This window comes from Dromaius novaehollandiae, chromosome W (assembly GCF_036370855.1).
Source record: "Dromaius novaehollandiae isolate bDroNov1 chromosome W, bDroNov1.hap1, whole genome shotgun sequence".
NCBI lineage: Eukaryota > Metazoa > Chordata > Aves > Casuariiformes > Dromaiidae > Dromaius > Dromaius novaehollandiae.
The window spans coordinates 16049725-16063816 of NC_088130.1; the positions used below are offsets into that span (position 1 = coordinate 16049725).

General features: G+C 41.8%; 1 protein-coding gene across 4 annotated transcripts in view; it reads left to right on the top strand.

Moving 5' to 3' along the window:
• Positions 1-14092, top strand: part of LOC135324445 (BDNF/NT-3 growth factors receptor) — a 201948-nt gene that overhangs the window by 111780 nt on the left and 76076 nt on the right. For all 4 annotated transcript variants that reach the window (XM_064500814.1, XM_064500812.1, XM_064500813.1 and 1 more), the window contains one exon: positions 3602-3790. In XM_064500814.1, the coding sequence (XP_064356884.1) occupies positions 3602-3790 (189 nt within the window). The remainder of the gene's footprint in view (positions 1-3601; positions 3791-14092) is intronic.

Consider the following 14092-nt stretch of genomic DNA (forward strand, 5'->3'; position numbering starts at 1 on the left):
AGAAAGCCTCTGGAGTTTTCCTAAAAGCTGAAGCTGAATGTGGGGTAATGACTATTGACGACCTGTGATTTTCACTTCCACCAAAGACGTTTTGTTTAAAACTTTCAGTTTTCAGGTGTGACACCAACAGCAGATTTGTCTAGAGATCAGAATCAATAATAGGGGACTGCAAGTAATTATCCTGCTCATTCTGCGTTTGGAAAGTAATTAAGTGACCCCGTTTAATCAGGACAAAACCACTCTTTAAGGTGCTTTAAAACATTACCTTTTGGTGCTCAGTGCAAATTCAGGAAAGGGTAGCTCTAGCTTCTTGCCAGCACAGATGATGGCCTCATCTTGCATTCTGGAAAATGGTTTTGCATTAGTGGAATATCACTCGTGGGCTGCTGCTGTGAGGAGTCAGCGGCAGTGCTGGCCTGTAAGTATAATGTGACTTAGTGCATGCAGAAAATGAAATGTAACTTCACGGAAAGCAGATAGTTTGGCACATAAGCAAGTGCATGGAAATAGTTTGTATACCAGTTCAGTCACGTTATCAAAAAATCCCAGCAAAGTGGATGTTTGAAGGGATGCGAGCTCAACTGCTTCTGATACGCAAAAATTTCCATCTGTTGAACTCCGATTGTCTTAATTAGAGAAAAAATATGCAGCAAATGGAAATGGGAGTTTTGAAGATGAACAACTACTTCCAAAGACCATTGCATGAGAAGGTTACTTATAAATGAGAGGGATCGCTAAGTGATACTGCACAAATTTCCCGGAGCTGAACGTTTCTTAGAATGTTTCAAACCATCAGGAATCGGGCATCACCTCATTTTCCAGGTTTTCCTCAGCTACTTCAGAGCGCTAAATATACTTGGGGTCTACTTCGTATCACACGGAAGACTAGCTTTACCAGTTAGCTTAATTGAATAATTAGATTTATAGAACAGGTGTCTACTTTTCACCTGCAGCATTTTGCAGTTTTTACTGATTGAAAAAATAGCTCACCATACAAATTGGGTCTTAGAGTAGTGCGAAAATGATCTGATGAACAGAATGAGTTTCTATTCATTATCCTGCTTTACTGTCCTAGAAATGTGTAATGGACACTTTTTCTTGCCATCGTTGCATGTGTGTTGAAAGCAAACAATGACAAAGGAACCTTCTTCCTGTGAAGCAGCGAACAGCAAGCCTGAAAAAGGCTTAGAGAAGTGCCTCTATTAAATTACACAGCCCAAAGAATTTGCCTGTTTGCTGTACGGGAAGGGATTTGACCCTCATACTAAAGCTGTTAAGTACAAAAGGACCCAAGAAAACGTGCATTTTTCTGCCTAGTTTTTGGTGCCATTAGCTTGAAATTCAGAAAGTTTGGGGGCATCAGGATGTTTTCTAGAAAAATTAAATGAGGTTTTTAATGGGTTTGCACTCTGTTTCCACTGAATGCAAACACTAGTGCAGCTCAAAACAGTGCTGTGACTTCACGTATATATCTTGCGTGCCATCTGAGGGACCCTTTCCCACAGTTTGTTAGTCTCTGCACTTCGTTAGAAAAATCTTCACCAAAACCTCTTAATCCTGGCTGCTTTCCTAGTAGAATCAATCTTTTGAGGATCTGGGTGATCAGTAATGACAAAAACAGCCTTGGTATTAGTATTTCACTTGATAAATTGCCGAGATCTAGGCATCGCTTACATTTGTCAACAGTGACTTTCCAGTGAAGTGCAAGGCATTTGAAAAATTACCTCTAATGTTTCAGGCTAGGGGGGAAGTACCTTTTCAAACAATGAGAACATTTCCCTTATGCACCATTAAACCAATTGAGGAGAAAGGAAAGCTGGATAGAGGTGGGAGTATGCTTGAGCCTGTATGGCGAGGGTTGAAATAGCAGCATGTCAAGATTATTTAAGTTCTATTCCTGTGAGCCATGCCATGTCATGATAAAGTGCTTTTGTTATGATACTGTGAGCCACAAAACTGTGAGAGAGTCCAAGTTTCTTTTTTTTAAAGCTGCCATGTTTTGGCTGCTGTGTCTGGGCTTCTTCTAGTTCTCGTCTTGTTCCTGTAATTGAGTGTGTGCTATGGTAGATCCTGCCCATCTTCTCTCTCGTCCTCCATGAAGTATCCACAGGACGTGCTGTTAGTCCTCATCCTCTGCGTCACCCCCATTTCGCCTGCAAATACAGATGCCACATATGTTCAGGTGATACTTAGATCCCTTTCTCGCCTCTGTGCTGTCCTCTTCTGTCCAATCTAAACCCTCAGTCTGGAGCTCCAATGTTTTGCAAAGGAGTAGCTGTCAACTTGGATGAGACGCAGCTTTTCATCTTCCCCAAAGTCCTCTCTGCTACCCTCTTCTTTGATTGCTGTGAATGGTGCTGTTGTCCTGCCTTTCACTCCCACCTGCAGGGCAAACACAGGTGTCTTTGGAGGATGCTGTGCTAAAATAGACATTTCCGGACAGTGAATTATTCCATCTATTTCTAGCTTAATTTTTTGATTGTTGACATTAGGAGATGTGAATGCCACCCTGAAACCTTGTTTAACATCAACAGAGAATGGTCTGACATTGGAAAATTGTGTTCACTACTGGCTCTTTGGTGGGCAGATAGGCAAAAGGTTGTCATTGTTTCATGGTGATTGTGATTTTCTTTGAATTCTGGATGTAAACTGGACTAGTAGGGGTTAAATTGCAAGATTTCAAATGTTATCTGTGTTAATCTCGATGTTGTATCAGAGGCCCCTACAGCTCACACAAGTGGAACACTCTGTGCTAAGCAGTTTTTTAAATCCATTTATAATGTTTATCGCCATGGTACTTCCATTAAAAAATATAAAGCACAAAATGAGAATAAAAGTATCACTAAATTACTGATCAAAATAAACCTCTCTTTCTAGAAGGTCACTAGACTCAGGTGTTGATGGGGCCTTATAAGCCAGAGAAATGTTCCCCTGGGCTGTATGAGCCCCTGTGAAGTGACGCCAGATCTCATGGTAGTGTGTGGGATGGGATGAATTTTTCCCACTGCTCTTCTGAGTGTTTGCTGTGCACCTACTGTGGCTCTCCAAATTGTCCTTTGGATTTTGACTTTCAGCCTTTTTGTCCATCAGAAATCATACTGCTACCCGCATGAGAATGAGCCTATGGCCTCCATGTCTGCTGTCTTGGTATAACGTCACCTCAAAGGGAAGCTGGACATTCCCCAGCTTTGTGGGAAAAGGCATTATTGCTGTATGATCTGAATAGGGCAGAAGGCAAAAACAGTTAATGGGTGTATTTCATAGCTTATTTCTAAGAATGATAGAGGGAGTTCCTCAGATTTGGAGATCTTTCCCATAGACACACTATACTTGACATATTCAGTGTAGGTGGTCTATCAAGAAAATAATTTTCATCACATTCTCACTCTTAATAGCCTACCAAAGTTTTTCTCCTATTTCTCCATCTCCACCCAGACATACAAAATTCCTGAGGTAAGATGAGCAGGGGACATACATAAAGAGAACTTTTCCCAGGGGGACTGAGGACAAACTGATCAAAAAAGAAGGAAAATGGCGTTGGCTGAGGAAGGGGAAATTTTCATTTGCTGAGTTACAGGGAACTCTTTGTTTCTAACTCCAGGTCCTTCTTCAGTTATCAGCAATGACGACGATTCGGCAAGTCCCCTCCATCACATCTCAAATGGCAGTAACACTCCGTCTTCTTCTGAGGGGGGTCCGGACGCAGTCATCATCGGGATGACAAAGATTCCTGTCATTGAAAATCCCCAGTACTTTGGGATTACTAACAGTCAGCTCAAGCCAGATACCTGTAAGTACCGATGCTTGCATGTCTTTCAGTCATTCATTTGCCTTGTGCAGGTTCTGGGGCTCCTTAACAAAGCTAATAGAAAAATAGTGTAAATTCCTGGGAGTGGAAGGGTGGAGTGGACTTAAAATATATGAAATTTGTTAAGGGGCACATGGCATGAACTGCTTTACATCTGTCAAAGCCAAATTCAACCATTGTGATGAATCAATGAAGTTAGCAGCGTTATACTCAAAGCCCGATCCATATTCCATCAAAGTCACTGGTAGTCTTTCCATTGATTTCAGTGGTCTTTGGCCGGTCCTGTGCACCTAATATATTCCTGGGAGAAAGCAAATCCTGGGTCAGAACCAGAAGTCAATATTTGTTCAGCATTGTTACATACTCACTGCTTTTAAATTGGTTGTTTTGGTTATGAATATAACCTAACTTTGAAATCTGAGTATTTGTGAAGTTATAAGAATAAGGGTGAAAACCTTCATTTGTTTAATTTCGTTGTATAGTTCAAGCACTACAGCTGGGAAAGATGTTGAATATATAAAAATGGAGCAGGAGGTCATATGAAGGATAATAAATGCTATGAACAATTTTTTTGTGTTCAATTAGAAGCAGGTGAAATCAATATACTGTGAAAAAATATGAAAAGTTGAAAATAATTAACTGTGAATTGTTAAAAAAGAGCAACCCAAACTTCAGTTATTGCTCTCCATATATAGTAATAGTTTCAGAAGTGGACATATGGAATGCTGATTTTTAGTGCAGCAATTGACACTACAGCAAATAACCGACAAATATCTTAAGGATATTGTAATTAATAGTAACTGCACTATTTATCATGTCTCATCGGTACATTAAGGTCTCTAAGAGTTTCAGTGAAGGTTGTTTCTGCCCCTTGATTTTGTCCATATATTCCTGAAGAGTCGCTGGAGGCCTCATCTGTTTCTCAGGAAGTCGTTTGAAAGATTCCTGGTGCAATCAGTGAGCACTGGGCGTGCAACTAAGGGACACCGCGTCCTACATGTGTAGTGACTGATTTAGCTTCACAGCACAAACTGTAGTTTAGGGGCATATGGCCTAGGTCAAAAACCTTTGCCGTCAACTTCGCATAGCTTAAATGCTATAACAGGAATCTTCCTTGATCTGTGCATGAGTTCATGCAGGACTTCCAAGGGCGTGAAGACTGATGCCAGACTACCTGCTTGTCTTGTGACCATTAACACTGATCCACAACTTGGTTGTTGCACTAAACCCAATCTACAGATGGATGTTCCTGCAGTGCAACAGGAGGCATTTCTCTGCCTCTTTATTTTACATCCCTGGTGTTCTCTCTCAGCATGATTTCATTGTATGGCACTATTTTTTAATTAGAAATACCCCATAATCTCTTCTGCCAGAAGATATTTGAATAATCTGGCATAGCGTATGCTGTAGAGTGCATTAAATAATCACTGAACTGCTGATACTTGATCAGCACAAGGAAAATGTTGTGTAGATGCATTGTGATTAGAGCATTAATTCCTGTGAAAAATAGAAGCCACTGGGGAATCGCAAATGGGCAACATGCCCACTAGAGCTCTCTAAAATTATATAAAAGGCCATGCTTTTAAATGTGAGGCTACTGTACCTCCGTTCCCAGCTGCATTAGACAACACTGTAATTGTTTAAACAAACATCACTGACTACAGAGTATTTCACTTTCAGCATTAATGTTGAAACAACATACATGCTGTTGGGGGGGGGGAAACAAACTGTACAAAAACCCAGAAATCTCTTACATTTAGTAAGAGGCATATTAAGTACAGAAGCATTAAATCACGCCTGACTAGTGCTAACTAGGTCCTCATCCTGAAAATACGCAAGTCTGTGTTTGGTTTTGTGTGCTGCAATGAAAGCCACATGGTGTCAGGGAAATTAATCACAGTACATGAAGTTGGCTTGTGCGTGAATGTTTGCAGGATGAGGTCTCGAGACTTTGCTGTGGTGTTCCTGGGAGGTGCGAGGAGCCACTCTGCTTTCTGCTCTGTTGCTGTGATGGGCCCAGGCTTTGTGCTTTTACTGTTTTAGCAAAGAGAATCTGATAAACGGTGGTAGCGTATAACCTGATAAACCAAGTCAGCTTTCTTCTGCCACACCGAGCATCTGTCCAATGAAGAGGGTAATTCAAATTGTCTAAGACAAAAATTGTCTTCTCATGAATAATTTCACATACTCTCTGTCTCTCTCACTCGCTTATTATTACAGAACTGCATTTGTACTTTCTTAACCCACCAGCCTCCTCCTGATGTGTATTTCTGCTATTTCAAAGCCCTAAGCTAAGTAGCTCTCCTACCTTTTTACTGTTTACAATAATGCCAGCTCCAAATGTCATTTGGTTTCTCATCTCCAGCAAAATAATTAACATTTATGTTTATTTCCTATCTATCTGGTTTAAGCTCCATTGTCCACTAGCATTAGGCACAGCATTAGCGTATGCTGGTCTGTGGAAGGAGGTGAGACTTCGAGCTAGGTGAAACTGTACTCAGAATGTTTTGCTGTTTTCGCGGAAGTGGGAGAAGTACATCTGCTGTGAGTAGCAAGTGGAATTTCTTTTTCATTACCTACTTAAGCCGTATTTTAACCTCTCACCAGATAATATCCATTTCTGAATACAGTGGGTCAAGCTCCATTGCAAAGTATTAGAAGTGCATGTGTTTAAAAGAAAATTAAAAAATTGATTGCAATCAGTTCCATCTGAAATTCCATCACTGTATCAGTGAATTGGTACTTTTGCTACTACAGGCCCAAATCCTGAAAAATGCCAGCTTATAAAGAGTCAAAGTCTCAGGCTAAAAGTTATTGCTCTTCCTTCCTCTTGAGAGACAGCCTTCAAAGTGGGAAAGTCAACCTGAAGAAGACCAACCCCCCCGCAGCTTCACGGGTTGGGTTCCAGTCTTCACCCAAAAAGACTGAATTTCTGGCCCAGGTTTCAGTGCAAATGCTTATCTGCACCTTTAATGATACACCAGGAGAACATTATCCTTTCTGTTCCAACTGGGATTGTCTGGTATTTCCCATTCCGACCAGCCACTGTGTGAATTGCCTGCTTTCCTGGCCAGCAAACCCACTGATGCTTCTTCAGCACTTGTCTGTCTGCCACCCTGTCCTGGTTGGAAGCTCCTGGCTCTTCTTTTTTGTGCTGTGGGCCTTCGGTTGCTCCTGGCTGGGTGGGCTCCTCTGGCACTCAAATATCTTGAGTATTTCTACTTTGAAAGTTTGCAGTCTATGGTGCACAGATGTATTTAAGACATGTGCCAGACTTGATCCCTTTTCATTTGAACTCAGAACATACGTCTTGTTTGGTGGTACCTGGCTAACTCTGATTTGTGTGATGTGTGAGAGAGTCTACAGCCTGGGCATGGTGAAAGCTCTTAAAATGTGCACTTAACTCACTATAAAACAGGTAGTGTTGCATTAGCATAAGCCTGCAAACCTTTTGCCTGGGAATGACTGACAGCATTCAGTTACTACTGTTGGAAATCAGGTCATAACTTTGTAGTGAAGTAATAGCAGCAACTACATGAAAATTGCAAGGATGGCAAACACTGAGGAGGTTACTCTCCCTGATATCAACCAGACTGTCTAATACCTTGCTGGCACAGCAGCTAACCATTGCTGGAAGGTTAGTTTCACTAATCCTGTGATATGTCACAGCCCCTAAGCTGTTTGGTCTTTTCATTGATAATGTGACATTTCACAGCTCGGTCTTCTACATCCCGGCATTGAATTCGTAGTTGCTAAAGTTATCAACCGACCCTGCCAGACCTGTAGAAACAGGATGGAAAAAAACAAAGACATTTTTCCCTATGAACAGCTATGGAGCTTCTTCAGTCATCACTAAGCTTGCAGCGCAGTGCTTGGAATATATCAGCCCGTAACGGTTACTTTTCAGTGATTAATGGTGGAAGTGCAGTCTGTAAGCAAACATTGTCCTGTTGGGAGTAATATTAAAAGCAAAACCTGAGGAGAGGACACGCGTAAAATGTCAGTGGAAGTGCCAAGTTGAGACTCTCAGGGCAGAACATGGATAAGAAGCTGCTTTCAAGTGGATCTGGGATTTGGAGGATCAAATTCTTCTCTGAATTTCACCCAAGCAACCCCCCCCAGCAGTCACTGTCATTGCTGGGTGTAACCGAAAGGAAGATGGGAGCTCTCCTCTCCCATGCAGAGGTTTGTAAGACAGTTCCAGAGTTCAGGTGCCTCGGATGAATCAGTAGCAACTGCCTTGATTTCATCCCTTAAGATATTACCGATGCAAAATAATGGACTGGGCAGGCATGTTAACTAAGTGGTGGCAGGTTTAGTGGCAAGGTGTTTTCAGTGGCCGGGACAGATCTTTTGTGTTTCAGATGGTGTGGTGTGGACTGTGGCTTTCATAGAAGAAATTTGCATATATTTATGAAATAGTGGTAATATCTGATCTGTATTTCTGTAATGTGGGGTGTGTTCCTAGAGGTGCAGGAGTGTGAATGTGCCATTTAGATGTATGCACTGGATAATATAGTATTGAAAAAATAGAGGATTAGTTAGACTCCACTGAAAAGTAATAATTATTGTACTTAACTGCTTTCAGTATTCCTGTTTTACTAGTTTTGAGTGTCTTAATTCAGATTCTAATGGGTACAAATGGAAAAATACACTTGAATCATTTGAGTTAGTGGACAAGATGCTGTCCACATCCTTGCTGTGAATAATTACCACGCTTCCAGTTGGCCTCTGTTAGAGAAACTCTGAAGCTGATTGTACGTTACTAGAAATAATTCCTGTAAATTAATTTTGAATGATTTTGCTAATCTGAAAAAGTTAATTTAGAGTCAAAAGCTCCAGTTCCATGGTAAAATTTCTAATTGCACACATGGTGGTAATTTTAAAGGCAGAAGTTTTGAGAACAGCCCTCTCCTATCCCATTTTGAAAACTGAGCTTTTCAATTTGCTGTACGTTTGAGGGATTTTCACACCATTTAGTTAAAGGTGATCTCAATCTTTTATGTAACTATTCTGTGGCTGTAGATTTCTTTTTAATGTATTAGGAGCCAGACTTCAGGTGTCCCAGTTAGGTAGGAAAGCTGCAGAAATGCTTTGCTTCAGTCCATCACTGTCTTGAGTGACTAGAAATCACTAGAATTTGGGACCAAAGAAAAAAGGAGGGTTATTCTTGTTGTTTTAACGTGACTCCCACTGTACTGGACCTAACTTTTTAAAGCCATAGCTCTCGGAGTCTGGTGATGATTTCAGATTTCCTTTAAAAAGTATTGGCACTTGAGAATGTGAGCCAGACCCTAGATGCATGAGGAAACAGAAAAAATCTGGATTTGTTTTTCTTCTCATTTTTATGTTGTAATTTCTGTAATGTAGCATCATGATTTGGGGGCATTTGAGCATGGCTGCTGCATGTTGGGGTTTGCAGGCCCCGCGGGGCAGTGGGAGGGCTGGCAGGGAGTGCAGAGCTATCCCTGCGCCGAAGCAGGGCCTCTGCCACCCCAAAGAGATGGCTCTGGCACATCCTTCCCAGGGGGCAGGAGCTGAGGAGGGCAAAAATTGGGACCATCTGAATTGCATTCTCCCTCCCAGGCTGTTTGCAGAAGGGTGCAGGTACTGGTAGTTCAGTACCCAGGTGTCTCCTTGGCTCTGGGCACTCGCATCTAGCAAGGGTGACTGGTTTCCCTTCATGTTGGAGCAGGCTCAATGGCCTTCCCCCCAGACCCTGGGCCAAGAGCAAAGGGCCATTTGATCTGAAGAAGCTTAGTCTAGATATCGTCTATGTTTAAAGATAGTCTATATTTCTAGAGGGAAGTCAACAGAATGATGGGGATGTGGTCACTAGGTACATATTTTCCAGGCATGATTGCCCAAGGAGTCCCGCAGCAGAGCCTGGCCCCAGCACATCTGGTCCTGCCAGGGCAGCCCTGTCCCTTTCCTCTCTTCACAAAGCCGACCGCAGAGCGAGGATGTGAGAGGCCAGCGAGGCGAAAGCTGCAGGCAGAAAAGGGAAAATTCACCAACAGCGCGTCTCTACACTGCAGAGATCTGCCAGGGATCTCAGCCAGAGCAACAAATCAGTTTGCTTCTGCTTACTTCTCATCCTGGATGCACAGTGTACTGTATAACACAAAAATGCACAGTGGGCAGACTGCCTGCACTGGACAACCCCTGTCTGACTGCATTTTCCAAGTGGCAAATACAGAGTGTTCCAGGTTGTATCTAGCACCCTACGCTCTCCCTAAAGTTGTGAGGAATAGAGGAAAATTTTTACATGCTTTACAGGTTAGGAAATACCAAGTATGTTGGTCCTTGTGCACAGAAAAAGGGTCTCCCAAGAGAAATACCGTGACAGCATTTCCATCTCTTTTAAAAAGCTTGTATATCTCAGTGACCGCAACAGAAAGACTGCTATTGTGGTTTCTTAGCCAGCTCAGCCTAGGGTTTTTCCATTAACTCCCAAAGTTTGCAGGGCTGAAAATTTATAAGCTGCTTTTTTCCTATAAAAGGAGAATAGGAATTGGCTATTGAGGAGTTGACTTCAATAGCCAGAACACAGAGAAAAGAAGCAAAACTGAACAATTTTAGTGAAATCCAGCCTGTGAGGAAAAACCTTGCTGCCTAGACTGAACTTGCCAGACTTGATGCTTATTGGCAGTCAGAGTTTAGAGGCTGAGAGGTTTAACGGGGCGCTTTCTGTACCAAAATCAGAATCTTCAGATGCTGAAAACTAAGAAGCCCTTGACTGTTACAAACGAGGTTGAGAACACAAAGAGGAAGATGCATAAAATTTACTGCTTGTCCTGTTCCTATTGCTTGCCTTATTCTAAAGACATTTGGATATTTTATTGGCTAGACTAAATATTTTTGTAGTTCAGTTGCCTATTTTAATCCTTGGTTACAGTCACCGTTTAAGAAATGTATCTTTGTGATTGTCCATGAAGTCTTGCACGTGTCAGAGATGTCAGCTGCGTACATTGGTGATATATTTTATTAGTTGCATTTCACTTTTCCTAACTTGGCAACAGAGTCTCCTAGACCATTGCAGATTGAGTCTCACATATTTTCCCAATAATCTGGTTACACATTTTCATTGCCCAACAAACAAAATGTAACAGGGAATAAATAAATTTGTGAGAAATTAGATTTTTTTAACACTTGCTGCTCATTCTGAATCTCAGCAGACCTGCAGTTTTTTTTTTTGTTTTTCAACCAGATGGAAGAAATTCTCCCAAAGGCTGAAGCCTTCAGCTTGAGAAGCGTGGGTTTCAACCTTGTTAAAAATTCAGAATTGAAAAGAAAAGAATTTTACCACATTTAGTCTAGAGGCAAACCTATACAGTCATTTTTGCCCCAGAAGTTACTTGTGTTGCAGTCTTGATCTGTACATGAAGTCCATCTCTGTGTAGTAAAAAGGCAAGTGGTTACTTTTTCAGCAAAATGTTTACATTTCCTCACACCAAATGGTATTTTGCACCTGATTTATTTGGTAAACTGCTGCTTGCTCTGGGAGTCTTACTGCTGAGCATGCAGCTACAGGAAAGAGCGGAGTGGCTTCTGGCCTTTAGTGTATGAACAGCATGAGTGGTTTATCACCTGCAAATATAGCACGTGAAACATACTTTTCCCTAGATAGGGGGTGTTGAAGGAAAGAGACCTGAGCAACAAAGATCCAAAGTATGCATCCACTACCAAAGCAGAGTATGGGACAAGGCACCGTGAGGCATGCCCTCTGAGTGAGGCCTCCAGTGCCACAATCTGCAGATAAAATTTGCATCTTCTTTTATCAGTTTGTCGGGTAGAGTAGACTTCAGAGAAGCACACCGCTCCTCTTCAGCAGAGCGCTGAAAGGCACTGCTAACATCAAGCCCAGCCACAGGCTTTATGTAAAGCACATACTTAAGGACGTTACAAAAGATGAAGTAGAGTTAAACGTATGCATAAGCATTCTTTGCAATTGGGCTATTAGTCAAGATAAAAAAGAAACCAGCCCTTTTTTAGTGGGTGTAATCTTGGCAGCTGCGTTCAGTCTTTAGCTATGTCATTTGACAATACATCTGCATCAAACATATATACAATATTTTGGCACCAGAGTACATAGCTAAATCGGTAACAGGTACATGAGAAATGGCACCATTTATATTGTTATGACTAAATTATCCCTTTCAGACTCTGTGCTGCATAGTAAATTCTAGGGATGTTGATTTTATATACATAAACCTGCATTTGTTTATGAAAAGATATCTGGAAAATAATATAATGGAGCTTAAAAGGGGTAGTATAAGGTGAATGGACAAAAATGTATTTCATTGTAGAAAACTCTTTATGAAGAGTCTAGACATGGGAACAGGATTGGGCCTTTGATTTATTTCTTTGTGTCAGTGAGAGTTTTGGCTAAACAAGAAATACAAGTCCCAAGAAAGAACAATAGTATAAATAAGAAAGATACTACCATAAAATAAGAAAGATAAATATGAAAATATTGATAAATATAAATATTTAATATTATATTTTTACATTTCAGCACATAATTAATTCAACAGTGTGGCCTTTTTTGGCACAGAAAAATCCAGTAAACCTTAAAGTAAGAGAAAACCAGAAATAAATCAAGTAACTTTGTAACCAAAATAACTTCATAAATGAATCCAACTTCTCATTTGCTCGAGTTCCTCACCACGCAATGGCATCGTTATTAAAAAGTGTGAGTTGGCAAAATGCAGTTGGCCCTGAGCACAAGCTCACCCAAAGATGAAATTTGGAGGGGGGGAAAAAAAAAAATCAGGAATACGGTGGTCTGCAATAAGTGTTGATTACAGTGTTTATCATAGCAGCAGCACGAGCCCTGCTGTTTTTCAGGTGTGTATAATGTTTTCGCACCTCTTGCTGGCAGTCGTCTCTAAGGAAATCAGGCTCTTGGTACTTAGACGGTGATTTCTGAGAGCAGTTTGGCAGGTGAGGGCGGCGAGAGCGTGCGGCCGGCCTGGCGAGGCTGCCGACCTCGGCGCGGGATGGCCAGGAGCTGCGGCGGTAGGTGACACGCAGAGCCGCTGGCACGGTGCCGCGGTGCGTTGCCACCTCTGCCCGCTCTGCGGTGTCCACGGGGGTCCGTGCGCGAAGGGGGCTGCGCTGGGGCACAGAGCAGGTCGGCAGCACCTGAACCGTGGCAGCCTTTTAAAATGGTGTCGGCACTGAAAGTAACGCGGTGTATAATCTGCATCTTCAAATCACTTTTCAAGTGTTGCCTTGCTAATTAAACCTCTCCACAGGCTCCTTGTTGCTCACGAGAGCAGTTGGGGCAAAATGATAAGACTGCTTTTTTCTCCCCAGAAGGTATTTAATTAATATACCTGGTTTAGATTAGACATATATTCCGTATAGTAGGATACCAGAGCTCAGCATTTTTTGACACATTTAAAAAATATGATTACACAGACAATTCCAGGAATGAGCTTCGGTCAGTAATTAACATAAAAACCCAACCGCTAAAGTGTATCTTTACGATCTTCTTTTAGAGCCCTCCCTTTCTCCCTTTCACCTTGCTTTTCCTCTTGGTAAAGCTTAGAGGTTGATTAAGCTAGTTTTAGTTTGGTCTGTTGGACAAAAGCTAGAGGCCTCTTGCTGCCAGCCGCCCTCTCTTCCAGAGGCGCAGAAGGGACCTCTGCTTTCCGGTGCTACGGCCGAGGGGCGCAAGCGGAGACGGGCAGTCTTTCAGCTCAGTAGTTCCCAGGCCACTAGGGTTGGTATGGATTTCCAAGCATGTGGCCAGGTGTTGAGCAGGACATTCGATAGATGGACAGGTTATCACTTTTCAAAGGCCAGCGTGTGAATTAAGTCATGAGGCACACAGATTTGGTCTGATGTGAGTGCTGGCTGGGTCTTATCTCTAGCCCATCAATGCCCATAATAATTGAAGGCTATTACTTGCAGATTGCTGGGGAATCACTGTGATTGAAGTATAAAGTGCCTGCAGGGGAAAAAAGTGTCAAATGACTGAAGTCAAGACCCTACAACAAGATCTGAAATTGTTAAAGTTCTGTTGATGAAGAGTTGTGCAGTACCTCTAGCTAGCAACTTACCCACTATCTTTTGGGGGTAATTAAACAGAAACATTTAAATGGAAAACATATGGCATGGGGGTATTGGTTGCATTTAGAAGAATATGTAGTGTTTATGCATACTAGTTATTGCCTATTTCTCTAAATTTCAGTGTATCTTTGTATAACTAATAATCTCTCTAGGGTATTTTTTTTTTAATTTCTGCATTATATGAGTCTGTATTCCATTTTCAGA